At 36.9% G+C, this 16,305-nt stretch overlaps 3 protein-coding genes across 3 annotated transcripts; all 3 read left to right on the top strand.

Annotated features, from left to right (window-relative positions):
* Positions 1 to 3,141: 3,141 nt before the first annotated feature.
* Positions 3,142 to 3,699, top strand: LOC117576529 (uncharacterized). Its single transcript, XM_034261352.2, has 3 exons — positions 3,142 to 3,411; positions 3,462 to 3,639; positions 3,692 to 3,699. The coding sequence occupies exons 1-3, from the start codon at positions 3,142 to 3,144 to the stop codon at positions 3,697 to 3,699; spliced, it is 456 nt and encodes a 151-aa protein (XP_034117243.2).
* Positions 3,700 to 5,902: 2,203 nt separating this feature from the next.
* On the top strand, positions 5,903 to 6,803 carry LOC117576527 (GILT-like protein 3). The gene is made up of 3 exons (XM_034261350.2): positions 5,903 to 6,214; positions 6,268 to 6,576; positions 6,632 to 6,803. Exons 1-3 carry the CDS (start codon positions 5,957 to 5,959, stop codon positions 6,734 to 6,736), a joined length of 672 nt encoding a protein of 223 aa, XP_034117241.1. The 5' UTR covers positions 5,903 to 5,956; the 3' UTR covers positions 6,737 to 6,803.
* An 8,429-nt stretch (positions 6,804 to 15,232) lies between these two features.
* On the top strand, positions 15,233 to 15,841 carry LOC117576528 (uncharacterized). The gene is made up of 2 exons (XM_034261351.2): positions 15,233 to 15,488; positions 15,572 to 15,841. The coding sequence occupies exons 1-2, from the start codon at positions 15,331 to 15,333 to the stop codon at positions 15,735 to 15,737; spliced, it is 324 nt and encodes a 107-aa protein (XP_034117242.1). The 5' UTR covers positions 15,233 to 15,330; the 3' UTR covers positions 15,738 to 15,841.
* The last annotated feature ends 464 nt before the right edge of the window (positions 15,842 to 16,305 follow it).

Genomic DNA, 16,305 nt, shown 5'->3' with positions numbered 1-16,305 from the left:
TTCTTGTAGTCACCTCTTTAAATGCTGCAATTACGATCGGAGTCATCATCATCATCACTGAGTGCATCCTAATTTTGGGAGATGAGTAAACCCAGAAACAAGCAGCGATCAGCAGAGAAGAAACTCGTTCTCTGTAACTCATTATTCAACGCACATTTCATTAAAAAAAAGTGTTATTAAAACCACAAAGCGAACAAAGAACCTTCAAATTGAATTTCACAAGAAGAAGGAGAGAAGCTTGTTTGTTGTTGAGGCACAATTATAAATACCACAAGTAATACTTATGTTGCTCGTTGAACAACAAGCTAAACGAGTAGTTTAAAATACTTGTAGTTTAAGCTGATTACCGAGCGAGACACAAGGGTTAACGACCAGACACGAAATCAAAAAGAACAAAAATTGAACTCGAAAATTTCAATGTCGAGCAACTCTTTTCGATTAGAGTATAAAACACACGACAAATGCAAATTGGAAATGGAATTGGAAACTCTAGAAAAGCCAGAGAAACTGGCACAAACACCCAAAGATACAGAGAGGGAGATAGAGAGAAGAGTGAGAGGGAGAGAGAGACAGAGTTAAGACGATATTCGTGAGCTGGCCTCAAGCTGTTGTTGTCAATTGGACAGCAAAACGCAATTTGGGTTAATTGTTGTTGCACCGACGCATTCGAGATTTGGATTGAGACTTGGAGTCTGAACTGAAAAGATGGAAGATGGAATTGCGAGTGAAATAACAGCCAATTAATGCAGCGGAAATGCAGCGCAAAAGAGAAAAATGAAGGTGCATTAAACACGTCATAAAACACTGTCACTTTTTGTGTTTAGCAAAGTCAGTTGAGTGTGTCGCCAATGGAAATGGTTGCTGGTTGCAAGTTGCTGGTTGCAAGTTACTGGTTGCTGGTTGCCAGTTGCCACACAATTACGCGTTGGGGCAGCATTCTTGCGTGCAAGCCTTGACCATGAAATAGACAAACAGCAAAGCAATTGCAACAATTCCAATTCCAAGGCAATTAAATCGCTTTGAAATGTTCGTTAGAAACTGAAATTGTCCAAGTGAAGAGTGTTGCAGCAAAGTTGTTGCTTGTGGTCAATGCCACAAAGAAAGAGATAGAGATAGTTGTTGCTCCTTTGACTTTGCCTCTAACGAGTATTTATCATTGTCATATTCGCATCTAGTTCAACTGGTTTGCTAACCAAACTCAAACATCGCTTCACTCGCTGGCCAAAATGGAGCTGTCTGTCAATTAGCGACAGCTCAACAAACACACACACACACACACACACACACACACATATGTGACAGTGCAGTGAACTATTGTTATTGTTGTTGTTGCTGGTTGAAGTCTTCATTGTTAATGATTTGTTAATGTCAACCGGCTCGTTGGACACACATAATTGGCTATGAATATGCAGAAGCGCAACCCGCAGTGACATGGCACCTATCTCTATCTCTCTCTCTCTCTCTTTTTCTCTCTCTCTTAACCCATTGGCGACCACTAAACATGCAAAACATTGAAAACGCCTTTAATTACCCCTTTTGTTGTATGCAAAACTTAAATACCGATTTTTGGTGCATTTCCCGTTATTTCCGTGTGTGCTGGGCGTTTTATCAAATACTCGCTTAAATTGCATATCCCACTAATAACGGTAATTACATGCAAAACGATCTGCAACCAGTTTTCAACTCCGATCAAGCGATATGAAAAATGATTCAAAGCGTTTTTCACGCTCTCAACTCTAAATTCACTTTCGACTTCGACTTCAATGGGTTAATTGTTGTGTTTGTATTTAATTAGAATTAATGTTTAACACATCTGCCACTTAATTTCAATTGATATTAAGCATGTGCTAAAAGCACAGTTAACTTGTGTCAAGTGCTGTTAACAGTGTTGGGAAACGTATGATTAATGTTAGCTTCATGTTTGCATACTTTAAATAAGTAAAAATAATAATAGGTATAGGTAATTCAACAGAGTATAGTTTAAATGCATAGCTTAGTTCAATTTAAATATAATAATTGAATTGAAATGTACGTAACAGGCAGAACGAGTTTTTCCGATATACCAAATAAAGCTTTTGGTATATTTTAGTATTTTTTAATATACAAAATTAAATTGGTTAAAAATTTATAGTGCATCTAATACAAATAAATTTCTCTTTATACTCTACAGAATATGAAAGAAACATTTCCGATATACCAAATATAGATTTCGGTATATTTAAGTATATTTGAAATATACAAAATTAAATTGTTTTGACAAATTATAGTATAAATGCATTGCTTAGTTCAATTTAAATATAATAATTGATTTAAAATGTATGCAACAGGCTTTTCTGACATACCAAATAAAGTCTTTGGCATATTACAGTATATTTTCATTACAATAGTACACAAAAAATATAGAATTATACTTATTAACATACCAAATTAAATTGGCTTAACAAATTATAGTATATATGTTTTTTATTTCAATTTAATAACAACAATTAATTTTTATATGGCATTTCTTATATACCAAATATAAATTTTGGTATATTTTAGTATATTTTAAATATACAAAATTAAATTAGTGCATCAAATTATAGTATAAATGTATCGCTTACTTCCATCTAATAACAATAATTATCTTTTATACTCTACAGGAAATGTCTGTAAGAGGCTAAACGAGGCTTTTCTTATATACCAAATATAGACTTCGGTATATTTTAGTATGTTTTCGTTATATATTCAAAAAGAATACCTTAATGTTTTGATGGTATTGAAAATGTCTAGAGGGTATCTTACAGTCAAGCCTACATTACTTGTTTCTATTTAAATTCAGAGGGAAGAAAATTGTGCCTGATTTTAATATTATTAAGCATTCCCAAAGTTGATTAACCCATCTAATGTGTATATACTTAATACTTTAATATTTATTTATGACAATACTTATTTGAAATATTTCTTAGTTCAAGTAAAGAATAGCAATAAAAGTAATATAATTATGTCTTTTCATAACAGACGAAATTGATCATAGAATTAAATATTGTGCTAAACAGCACCTAAGGGTTAATTTGCGTATGTGCAATTTTTGAAGGTGTGTAGAAACAAGAACTGAGAACATTTGAGTTTCATAAATGAAGCAGCGTTGTTCACTCGAAAATGAATTTACTTTTATCTTTTATTCTCACTCTGCTAATCAGCTTGACAAATGCAACAACAACTTTGCCACCTGAATATTGGAGCAGAAGGGAGTCAAGTAACAGGCCAACTAAAGCCCCCGTTATCCCAAAGTTACCCCTCGCCATACACTATGAAGCACTCTGTCCGCAGAGCATGTACTTCATTCAACACCGACTGCACGATGCTCTGCAAGAAAACAATTGCTGGCCACGCGTGGATCTCAAACGGTATCCCTTTGGTACAGCAAAAGTGAGTTTGATCAACTTATTAATATCGTCTTAGTTTGAAGTTCTTTGAAGTTCTTCAATAATACAGATCTGAATCTCATGGAAGTGCATTGTCAACACGGCAAAAAGCAGTCGCTGCAGTCAAGAAGTGTAAAGAAAGCAGAACAACAGCGGAGATCCTCACGCCCTACGGCAAAGAAGCACACGCTCTTTAGTTGTCCGTTGTTCCCAGTATTGTGTTTGATAATGAGTAAGTATGAATCTTAAACTGTAATAGGTTTTAAATTCACTGTTCTTCACAGCGCTTTGAGCTCCACCAGCAGAGAAAAATTCCCTACGACTTCAGGGCTTTTTTTTTGCAGCGAGTATGAACTTGCGATCGATTAATATGTGCCTGTCAATGCCAAGCACTTCTAAACTGTAACAATACGAACTTGAACTAATAATAAGTGTCACATACACGGTTGCCATTCCAAAAAAATTTGTTGTATCAAAATTTTGAAAAAATGTACCAATTTTACCAAAAATGTACCCCAAATTTTTTCACGAAAGATTTTTTGTATTTCACAAATTGTGATTCACAATATATAACTGTTTACGTGGTGATAGACCTTAGATTGGCGCATACATATTTTCTCAATTGACACAATACATCGCAAATCGACTGTATGGGATATTTTCCAATGGTAGTCATAGTTCAATTTCTAGCTGATAAAAAATTTGTGTCTGGTGGAACAAAGCCATTTGTTAAAATAATATGTGTGAACATAAAATTTTATGAAAAATTTAAATTCTAGACCAGGCATATTGAAAATGTACCAAGATGAAAAAAAAGTGATCCAATGGACATTTGTATTAAAAGTGGCAACCGTGGTCACATATCAACTGCATGCTGCGCATTCCAAACTGTGAGAAGCTTTACATTCACTGTTCTTCACAGCACTTTGAGCCCTACCTGCAGAGTAAAATTCCCTACAACGAAAATTTAAAATTAAGCTCCCCCCTGCGATCGATTAATATGTGCCTGTCAATGCCAAGCGCTTCTAAACTGTAACAATACGAACTTGAACTAATAATAAGTGTCAACTGCATGCTGCACATTCAAAACTGTAAAAAGTAGAGTAAAATTCCCTGTAGAGTAAAATTCCCTACAACTTCGAGGCTTTCCAAATTAAACTTTCCACTTGCGGTCGATTAATGTGTGTTCCTCTCGATGCCAATCGCTTCTAAACTGTAACAAAGCAAATTAGGTGTATAATTAAATATACTTTATGTTAGCTAAGTTCCCAACTTGTGTATTCAGTATTTAAATAGATAACTTATTAAAATATTTCCTATTTTATATTCATAAAATGTTTTTTTAATGCAGCACCATTATATAACTAATTTTAAATGAGTATGTATAAAAATAAAAACAATCTAACGAAAGGTAAAATTTTAAAGCAACAAAAGATGAGTTTACCCATTTTTGACACTGTGTTCGTATTATCTTTTTTATATTGATAACAATAATAATATAAATAGTGAAATTATTTCTTTTAATATTTATGAAAGATAAAAAATGTTTATTACCCAACTTATGAGCGATAATCAGTATTGAAAAGATAACTTATTAAAATACAGTATGTCAAGAAAAAAACATATTTTTTGACTTTGAATGCAAAAATAACGGGTTTAGTTCTTTTTTTTCAATGTTTTTTCATGCAGAACCATTCTATAACTAATTTTGAATGAGATTGTATAAAAATAAAACAATATACCGAAAGGGAAAATTTTAAAGCAACAAAAGATGAGTTTACACATTTTTTGACACTGTATTCGTATTATTTATTTTATATTGATAAAAATAATAATATAAATTGTGAAATTATTTCATTTCATATTTATGAAAGATAAAAAATAATCTTCAGGCAATTAACAATTAACAACTTATCAGTATTCAAGAGATAACTTATTCAAATATTTTCTATTTCATATTCATAACAATAATAATATAAATAGTGAAATTATTTCTTTTTATATTTTTGCATGATAAAAACTGTTCTTCAGGCAGTTAATTATATTCTTTTAGCACCCCAAGGGTTAATCTGCGTGTGTGCAATGTTCTAATGTGTGTAGTTAATTAATATATTGGCTTAATGTGTATAATTATTGGTTTAATAGCGGGTAAACCAAGCACGTAATTGGCTTTCGTATGTTTCTCTCGTGTTTGCTAAGCAACCGCAATGGGTTAATCGACTAAAATACACGCAAAGAGTGTGTGGGAGAGCGAGACGGAGATGGAGATGAGAAGAGAGAACGAAACGCAGACGCGCAGATCTAAATATATGAATGTATGTGTGTGTTTGTGTGTATCAACGAATTTATATTCATAGATAACAACGGAACTGAACAAAAAACAAAAACAAATGCGAGTGGCTAGTTTGCATAGCAGAGAAAGAATGAGAAGAGTGGAAAGGGGAATGTGCACGCTGATCGCTTTTGTAGTTTTATTTTAGAACACACATTTGGGAGGAACTCAAAACAGTTGCGTTTCACAAGTGAAGCTGTGTTGTTCACTCTTCAAAATGGATTTAACTTTCGCTTTGACTTTTATTTTGACGACGCTGCTGATAAGCTTGACAACTGGAACAACTTCAACAACTGAGATCAGCAGCAGCACAACTGCATCCCCCGCTATTCCTAAGCTACCCCTTGCCATACACTATGAAGCCCTCTGCCCCGACAGCATGTTCTTCATTCGACGCCGACTACACGATGCTCTATCCGACAATGATTGGTGGCCTCGCGTGGATCTAAAACTTTATCCCTTTGGCAAGGCGAATGTGAGTTCTAAAGAATTACCTTTATCCCTGCAGTTTGACAAGCGCTTTGTTAGTTCTACAATAACACAGATCTGAATCGCATTGAAGTGTATTGCCAGCATGGTGAACCAGAGTGCGAACTGAATGCGCTGCATGCTTGTATTCTGGAGACTTTGGAACTTCAGCCAGCTTTCCAGTTGATCAACTGCATGTTGCGCTCTTACAGCAATGCAATAGATCAGTGTTCCAAGCATCTCAAACTGGATGTCACAGCAGCCAAGCAGTGTAAAGAAAGCAGAACAACAGCAGAAATTCTTAAACCCTACGGCAGAGAGACTCTAGCTATCCAATTGTCCTTTGTGCCCAGTATTGTGTTTGACAACGTGAGTACTGTACATTTCAAACTGTAAAGATTTTTACCCCTTATATTTTCCACAGCGCTTTGAGCCCTACGAGCAGAGCAGTATTCGTTACAACTTTGAGTCAAATTTCTGTCGCGAATACGAAACCAAATTCCAAATTAAATTGCCAACTTGCGGCTGATTAATGTACATCTGTTAGTGCCAATTATTCTTAAACTGTAATAAAGTCAACATGCAATAATTCCAGTCCCAGCTAAAAAGGGGACTTGCGTAACTTAGCTTAGACACACACCCTAAGTATATTTCCCTCCCGTATCGTATGTGCTAAAAACCATTATTCACATAGCAGACAGCTTCGAGCGAAGCAGCTTCGCCGTATAGCAAGCAGCTTTGCATAGCATGCTCGCAGCTTATGGCTGTTTGATATGGCAACGCTCAAACCAGTTTTAGCTGTGTGGCAACCTCGCGCAAAGTAACGGCCGCTAGCTTTTTGTAACGTCTGCAAACCAAAAACATTGCAAACGATTAAGAAAAATAGATAAATGTGTGAAACATGAGCGCTTATTAAATGCAATAATCTAGGTAATCAATTCTAAATTGGCTGCTAACAAGATTAAATCGTGCTGGGGCCAAACGATAAAATCGTAATTTATTAAATATCAAATTGCAGACGCCCCTTAAATTGCGACACATCAATATTTTGCAATCTGAGGCACAACACCTCGGGGCAAGCTATTCAACATGCCACATGCAACATGCGCTCTCACAAAAGAAGAAGCGCCATACATAATAATTTGCCAGACGATTTGTTCGCGAATTCACAACCAGTTTTGAGGGCGATGATAACTAAGGGGAGAGCTGAGGTGGGGGGGGGGGGGGAATTAATGGCTTGGCTACTGCGAATAGATTCGCTGGGATCTATTTTCGCTTTGTGCGAGTTGTGCTCTAAACAATTGACGCAAATGGACAGCAGCAAAAAAAAAGGGTCAGCAAAATTTCCCGTTCAAAGCAGTTTTTCGATGGCGTTCACCTTTACTTAGGGAACACTTCTTGGATGTGGGTAATATTTGGGTAATATTTGTTCTTGGTGATAGTCAATATTTATAACCAAATTTCATTTTTCCAATATCATTTGCATTCAGAAGAATTAAAAATTATTCTCTCAACACTAGCGACTAGAAAAGTTTTCAGACGAGTCTGCTTCTAAGTCGGGTTTTGCTTTTTGTTTTAGGCACATTTCGATAGTCATTAAAAAAAAAGATTAGCAAAATTTCCCTTCACAGCAGTCTTTCGATGGCGTTCACTTCGATCTAGTGAAACTTATGCCATTAAAAATTGGGTGATATTTCTTTTTGGTGATAGGAAATATGTATTTTAGAGTCTTGTATATCATTTGCATTCATTTTAATTACAAATTATTATTTTAAATTGTATGTTATTCGAAAGCAAACAAAATTGAAAAATATTCCCTCAACACAAGTGACTAAAAAAATGTTCAATGTGTTCATTTTAATTACAAATCATTATTTTAAATTGTATTTCATTCCAAAGCAAACAAAATTAGAAAATATTTCCTCAACACAAGAGACTTGAAAAGCTTTCACTATATTCCAGACGGGTTCAATGTCAGAGTCAGGGTTTGAGTCTGGGTTGAAGTCTAGGCTGGAGTTTGAGTCTGCGTCTAAGTCGGGTTTTTCTTTTTGTTTTGGGCACATCTATCGAAGTCAATCAAAAAATGATCAGCAAAATTTCCCTTCAAAGCAGTTTTTCGATGGTGTTCACTTTTACTTAGGGATCACTTCTTGGATCTTTGTCCCGTAAAAATTAGGTAATATTTGTTTTTGGTAACAGTAAATATTTACATAAAAATTTTTTGATATCATTTGCATTAATTTGAATTCAACTTTATTATTTTAAATTGTATTTTATTCGAAAGCAAAAAAATTAAAAAATATTCCCTCAATACAAATGACTTAAAAATGTTTTCACTGTATTCCAGACGGGTTCAATGTCACTCAATGTCAGGGTTTGAGTCTAGGTTGAAGTCTAGGCTGGAGTTTGAGTCTGCGTCTAAGTCGGGTTTTACTTTTTGTTTTAGGCACATTTCGATAGTCAATCGATTCGCTGTGTGTGTTGAGCACTTACGCAATTTGTTGCCAGCTGCGACTGTCTGTCTGTCTGTCTGTATGTCTGTGTGTGTGTGTGTAAGTGTAAGTGTGTGTGTGTGGCATGCCCAGCGGGGCAAGGTTTCAAGCGCGTGTCAGCAGCAGCAGCAACAGCAGCAGCAAAAAGCAGCTGAGAGTCCACTACGAATGCCAGCAGGCTGTAAGTGGGCGTTTTGCGGGGGTCGTGGGGTCAGCAGGGGGCGTGGCTAGTGCATGACAGAGTTCCTAGACATTCCCCCCGCCCCCTGTTGTGCTTTGAATTCGAGTTATTGCCAGTTATTTCAGACGGCGCTGTTGCTGTCGCTGTTGTTGCTGCTGCTGCAACAAAGCGTGGCAGCAGCCAGAGGCATTGCTGCTGCTGTGGCTGCTGTTGCTGCTGCTGCCTTTATGGCATGTAAACTGAATCTCAGTTGGCGAGAAGCGGCGAAAAAATTTTAATTTGCACACAGAACAAGTTTAAGTGGCAGGCCATGTGGCAACTGAGGGCGCTTGTGGCATCAATAGTATTGTGTTGACGACGCAGCGGAGATGCGATTTAGTTGCAACCCCCCTCCCCTACTCCCTTGGGTAGCCGCAAGTTGCAACCCCTTTGGGCTATTTGGCCAAAAACTCGTTTCGCACAGAAACAACAACCGCTGTTGCAACAACAACTGCAACTGCAACTGCAACAACTGCAACATCAATGGCGCTGCACAAGAAGAAAAATAGCAAACAAATTTACTGCCAATTTGCTGCTCATTTCGCTTAGGAAGGTGACATGGCCATGCAACATGCGTGGCATCTGTGTGGCAGCGTTGGCATGCATGTGGCATGCAGCACACACAGCACTGTGTGGCAAGGGGAAACTCCAACACACACTTTTCGAGCGTATGTGTTTCGCATTTTTACACTTAATTGCTCCGCTTTGCTCCAAATTGAACAGACTGTTAAAAGGGGGGAGGAGTGGAGAGGAGGGGGAGGGGGGTAGGTAGTGGAGGGGGCGTGAACGAGGGCGTCGACTAGCGTGAAACCTCAAGCTGGGCAACAAAAAGCGCAACTGCAACGGCAGCAAAAGGGGCTTAAAAACACACATACTTACATATATAAACAAACACACACTTACACACACACTCACACACACACTTACACACATATATGTATTACACACACATGTGTAGTCAGGACTTTTAGTTTAGTTTGTCGGCTGCAAGTTTATGGAGTTTTTGGTTCGAGTTCTCGATAACGTTTAAAATGCCAATAGAGCGAAGCAGCCCCGAAAAACGTTAAACAAACAAAACAACAAACGAAACAACAACAACAACAAGAATGGGGAAAACAGGAGCAAACAACAAAAGGCTGCAACTAACTATTTTCGGCGCGATAATCGCCGTCAATTGCATTGGCAATTGCAATTGCAATTCGAGTTGGATTTGAAGTTGGACTTAGAGAAGGGGAGCAACGTTTGCCTTTTGCCGAATTTGCGCAATTTGTGGCAACTTTTGTGGAACATAATTTTAGTGGCAATTACTTGCGTGCCACGTGCCACCAATGCATGCCTCACCTCACCTCACCTTCTTCTTCTTCTTCTCATCAACTGGCCAGCAAAATATAAAAAAAAGATATGCAAGAAAGTTGCAGTCGAGTGTGCTCGACTTTGAGATACCGAATTTCATAAAAAACCCTATTTTAAAAATGTATAGAAAATATTAAAATATTTCGAGTACTTTCGACTCTGAGATACCCAATTTAAAAATAACCATATTTCAAAATATACCAGAAATATACCGTATAAAAATTAATGAATGCTTGGCATTAAAACAATAAATATAAAAAAGCTACAGTCGAGTGTGATATACCCATTTTCAAAAGAACCATATTCTAAAAATATAACGAAAATATATCGCAAAAATACTAAAATGTTCTGAACATACTCGACTCTAAAATACCCGTTTTCAATAAAATCGTATTCTAAAAATATACCAAGAATATACTGCAACAATACTCTGACATGCTCATTTTCAATAGAACAATATTCGAAAAATATACCAAAAATATACCGCAAAATATTAAAATATGACGAGCACACTCGATTTTGAGAGAATCATATTCAATAGTAGCATATTCTTAAAATATACCATAAATATACCACAAAAATACTAAAATATTCCTAGTACACTCGACTCTGAGATACCCATTTTCAATAGAGACGTATTCTAAAAATATAAAAAGAAAATATTTGAAAATATTCCAAGCACACTTGATAGAAAGCATGTATGTATACTAAAATATACTGAAAATTATGTTTGGTAAAAAAAAAAAATATAATATAATATTTTAAAAAACGTAAGAAAGCTAAAGTGGAGCACACTCGACTCTAAGATACCCAGTTTCAATAGAACTATATTCTAAAGATATGTCAAAAATATACCACAAAAATACTAAACACATTTACAATGCAACCGTATTCAAATTTTTTTTTTAGCAAAAATATACCATAAAAATATGAAATTATTCCGAGCACACTCGATTCTGTGATGCCAATCTTCAATAAATCCATATTCTAAAAATATACCAAAAATATACCGCAAAATAGTGTGAGATACACATTCTCAATAGAGCAACATTCTAAAAATATACCGAAATTGAACCGCAAAAATACTAAACTATTCCGAGCACACTTGACTCTGAGATACCTATTTTTAAAAGAACCATATTCAAAAAAATACAGCTAAAATACAAAAATATACTGAAGGCTATGTTAGTACTGATATTATATTACATTCAAAATATACCGTAGAACAATATTCAACAAAATATACCTCAAAAATACTAAAGTATACTGAAGGCTATTTTAATACCGATATTGCACTACATTCAAAATATACCATAGAGTACAAAATATACCATATTGCCAGCCAAAGCAATTTAGACCCTATTGACGTCTCGTCTGTTTGACGCTGATCAAGAATATATATTAATTATGAGCTCGAAGATGCCTTCTTCTGACTCTTACATACATTCCCTGCATTCACAAACTTATAATACCCTTCTACCATATGGGTAACGGGTATAAAAAAAGGAGCAGCAGCAGCTGAATTTATGCGCTAAAACTTCCGTTTGATTTGAAGTAGACAAATTGCATGCAATTTGATTTGGCCAAAGGATGAAGAAGAGAGGGCGGGGGGGAAGGTTGATCGGGTTATTCATTTAAATTATAAATGCATGCGGAATGTTTAATTTTTGAATAGCCAAGGATTTGCAGTCCTTGCCACACACACTGAGAGTGAGAAAGTGAGAAAGAAAGTAGTAGAAAAGTGACGTTCACATTTATAGAAGGCAGCACATTCGATTCGCATTAATCTTCATTTGTTTCAGCATAGACTGGCTGCCCCTTCGTCCCGTTCTCCCTCCGTTCCCCCTCTCCCCTTGCGACTACTCCTTATTCAGCTCCAGCTGAAAAAGGACAAATACAAATCGCAGAGCAGAGCAGAGCGAAGCGAAGAAATGTCTGCGAAGAGGAGAAAAGCCATAGGTCATAAATTAGATTTTCCATTAAGCATATAAAAGCACCTTTTGGTTATCCTCAAATGCGTCGTTGCTCGTTTTCCCCGATTTCCCCGATTTCCTCGTTTTCTTCGTTGCCTGCCTGATAAAAGGCAAAAATCCAACTGTGCTGCAAAATCGAAGAAAAGCATTGAATAAACGAATGAGCCGACGATTGAGCTGAGTTGAGTTGAGGAGAAGAATGTTGTTGGTCGAAGTCGAAGGTGTGCAGCAAGTGCAACGAGGGGGCGTGGCAGGAGGAAGAAGGGGTTCAACAGCAGCCATATTGAATGGATTTGCACAAACGTGCTGCAAAAGTTTCTGCTGACACAAAAGGATGCAAACAGCAGGGGAGAAAATATCGTCGAAGGAGCTTGGACATATTTTTGCATAGTATTCAAACACTCACACTCACTCTACGGAATGAGTACACTCATTGCGGCTGCCTTTATGAACACAAGAGTTATTGCCATTCGCATTGCTTTAATCAGCTCGGGCCTAAATGAAGGCCACATTGAAATCCCGTAAACGTTAACGTAAACGTAATGAGCCTTTTTCGGCCAGCCCATAAAAAGTCATATAAACATTTCAATTAACGTGGAGCACACGTAGTCGATGTCTCCATCTCCATCTCTGTTCACACCTGCCAAGCTCTGGCGATGAATGAGCCATGGCTTTGATAAATTGAAGCAACAGCAAAAGACGAGGCATGGAATGGAATGTTCTCCTTCTTCTTCTGCTGCTGAGGTCTTCTCTGAGGTCGTTTCGTTTCAATTCATGCCATTGCCTGGCTAATTTAGTGAGGAAATGGACACAGCCACGAGAGCCAATGGCCAACAACCATTCACAACAACAGCAACAACAGCAACTACTACGTCAATGGGCGACGACACAAATGTGTCGTATTCAAGGTCATAAAACGTGCGACACACAACCGGTAATCAAAGCATGAAATTAATTTCCAATTGATTTTGGACCCTCAGTTGCTCTCTGCTTTCTCCCTCAGTTCCAATCGCAATCGCTGCAGGAAGTTGACCAACGGAAGTGCGAAACGATAAACAGCCAACGATAGAGAGAGAGAGAGATGCAGAGATGCAGAGAGAGTGAGAGATGGGAAAAGAGAAGTCCCCAGCATTGGAAGCAGAAGCAGCTGCTTGGGGCACTAGAGGTGGGGGAGTGGGCAGAGGGAGTGAGTGGGGCATTAAACGATCAAGCGTTTAATGACACCCGGCCAGCCATTGATTTGGCCAAGTTACGAAAGAGACTCAGAGAGGGGAAGGGGAAGGGAGTGCTCTATGGCCGATGTTGAGTCAACACAGCCGCAGGGACAGCAGTCAGTCAATAGACGAAAGGACACAGCTCAAGCAGCGAGGTGCACTTCAATGCTAATGAGAAAAGTGTCAAACAATTCAAAGGCAACAACATTAAACACTTTCTGATGTCTTTACATGATATATAATGGTATATATTAATCTTGGATCAATAGTAGAAAATGTGATCTGAAATTAAAGTTCATGACAATTTAGAATGCTGAAATACTGACTATTGTAATAGCTTTGTATTATTTTACCTTTAGAGGTAAGTTTATGAAAGTATGTAAAAATAAAGAAATACTAAATAAATTGCATAAAAACATATGTGTTTGCTTAGCCAATATACTTTCAAAACTCTTGGAAGTTCTAAATTAAAATATTAATGCAAAATTTCAAGAAATTTGTCAATTTTTATTTTTAAAAACAAAAAAATAAAACGGAAACATAAATACATGCATATGAATATGGTATATTTTTTATGTTGTAGTATATAGATATAGTATATTTTGTATACAGTAATTTATTGATATGGTATATATATTGAATGTAGTAGTATAAATGGTACATTTTGAAGTACGGTATATTTTGAATGTCGTAGTATATCGACATGGTATTTTTTAATGTAGTAGTATATTGTTATGGTATATTTTCAATGTAGAATGTTGAATATAGTAGTACATTGATATGGTATTTGTGAAAAGTAGTAGTATATTGTTTTGGTATATTTCGAATGTAGTAGTATATTGATTTAGAATATTTTGAATATTGTTGTATATTGTTATGGTATATATTGAATGTTGTAGTATATAAATGTGGTATATTTTAAATGTTATAGTATATTGATATAGTATATTTTGAGCATAGTAGTATATTTTTATGGTATATTTTGAGAGTAGTATTATATTGTTATTGTATATTTTGAATGCAGTATTATATTGTTATGGTATATTTTGAATGTCGTAGTATATCGATATGGTATTTTGTGAATGTAGTAGTATATTGTTATGGTATACTTTCAATGTAGAATCTTGAATATAGTGGTACATTTATATATGGTATTTCTGAAATGTAGTAGTATATTGATATGGTATATTTCGAATGTAGTAGTATATTGTTACGGTATATTTTGAGCGTAGTAGTACATTGTTATGATATATTTTCATTGTAGTAGTATGTTGATATACTATTTGCAGCTTTTCGGTATATTTCAGTATTTTTCAGCACATTAATTTGGTATAGTTTGCTTACGCACGGTTGCACATATATTGAGAATGAATAGCAGATATATCACAGTTGATAAGGCACATAAAATTCTTGCAATTGCTGCTTCATGGTTCTTCTCGACAACTGGCAACTATCAAAACAGCAACTTGCAAAGCTGCCCTCGTTGTCAAAGCAATGACAGCAACAACGACAGGCATTGAGAAGGCATGACCATCAATATGAGACGAATGCCAATGTCCCCACTCATGCAGCACAGTCGAGACCAGACCAGAGCAGAGCAGACCATAACAGAAGAGCAGAGCAGCCAAGCATCAGACCAAGAGCAGAGCAGCTGGCAATGGTCAGAGCAACACTTGGCCTACGCCGCAGCACAAACAACTGAAGCGGGGCATTTAATGTCGCTCTGGCTGTCATCACCCCAAATCGAAAACACAACAAAACCCAGCCAAAAACGAAAAAAAAAAAATCGAAAAAGCTGAGAAAAACGAGAGCAGAGAAAAAATGTGACAGACGAACCAAATGAGTAGCGATGTGGATGGGGAGGCAAGAGGATGGCATCCTTGACGTTTGTTCGCTCGTTGACGCCCAAAAGCAACTCGCAACGCTTTCACTCTCTCTTCCCCCCCTCTTTCCCTCTACCATTGCTCATTGCGGGTGTCCAGAGTCCCGTTCAGAGTGCGAGATGTGTTCCATGTCTAATGTCGAAATGGTTAGTTTCACTTTTTGCGTCAAAAATTGGATATAAAATTTTACGAGCGTGTGGCCTCCCCTCACTCTCTTTCCCCTCTTCAGCCACCTCTCCTGGCTGACCATCTCGAGTGTGCTCTGTTTTCTGTTTGACGATGACGATGACATTGGTGGTAGATGCTTCAGTTGCTGCCTCTGTTGCTCTTGCCGCACAAATTTGTCCTGCGCCTCTATTTCGTATTTGGTCACGGCGCAAATTTTTGATGCTTAACTAGAAATGGCAGCTGAAGTGGCAGCAGCAACAACCACAACAACAACAGCAACAACATCGAGGCAACTGCGTGTCGAGCAGCATTTTGTGTTTGTGCGTTTTTCCTACCGTTTTTTTTTTGTGTTGGTTGCTGGCAATAAATCATTTATGCAAGTTGCTGTTGCTATTTGAGTTGAAATTTGTTTAACAATTTTTGCTTGTTAAAAATTAAAGCGCCCTAGACTCGACTCCACTTCAGTTGCAGCCACTTCGCCATAAGGAATCGTCTTGACTTTGGCTTTGTCTTCCAATTTTATTATGCCACTTTTGTCTCCTGTGTGAACTTTTGAGTTTCGAGCTGCGCCAAGTGTGTTGTGGCAGCTGAAAAGCTGCAAAGCTTGTAATATCCAATAATCTGCGATACACTCCAGCAGAGAGAAAGAGAGAGGGAGAAATGGAGATAGAGATAGAGACGCATACATATGTCCTTCTGTAGATTCATGAGCAATACATTTTATAAGCATCATTGTGCATATTGGATAAAAAATAAGCTTAAAATACAAGAATAGCAAAGAATGAGACGAGGGCA

The sequence above is a fragment of the Drosophila albomicans genome, chromosome 2R (assembly GCF_009650485.2).
Source record: "Drosophila albomicans strain 15112-1751.03 chromosome 2R, ASM965048v2, whole genome shotgun sequence".
Lineage (NCBI taxonomy): Eukaryota > Metazoa > Arthropoda > Insecta > Diptera > Drosophilidae > Drosophila > Drosophila albomicans.
Note: the sequence above shows the minus strand (reverse complement) of the source record. Positions and strands in the feature narration are given on the sequence as shown.

Coding starts and splice junctions, on each gene's coding strand:
- LOC117576529 (XM_034261352.2), top strand. CDS start 3,142: ATGAATTTACTTTTATCTTTTATTCTCACTCTGCTAATCAGCTTGACA. Junction 3,412..3,461: donor ATCCCTTTGGTACAGCAAAA/GTGAGTTTGATC, acceptor AGTTCTTTGAAG/TTCTTCAATAATACAGATCT.
- LOC117576527 (XM_034261350.2), top strand. CDS start 5,957: ATGGATTTAACTTTCGCTTTGACTTTTATTTTGACGACGCTGCTGATA. Junction 6,215..6,267: donor ATCCCTTTGGCAAGGCGAAT/GTGAGTTCTAAA, acceptor GCGCTTTGTTAG/TTCTACAATAACACAGATCT. Junction 6,577..6,631: donor CCAGTATTGTGTTTGACAAC/GTGAGTACTGTA, acceptor TATTTTCCACAG/CGCTTTGAGCCCTACGAGCA.
- LOC117576528 (XM_034261351.2), top strand. CDS start 15,331: ATGGCATCCTTGACGTTTGTTCGCTCGTTGACGCCCAAAAGCAACTCG. Junction 15,489..15,571: donor CCATGTCTAATGTCGAAATG/GTTAGTTTCACT, acceptor TCCCCTCTTCAG/CCACCTCTCCTGGCTGACCA.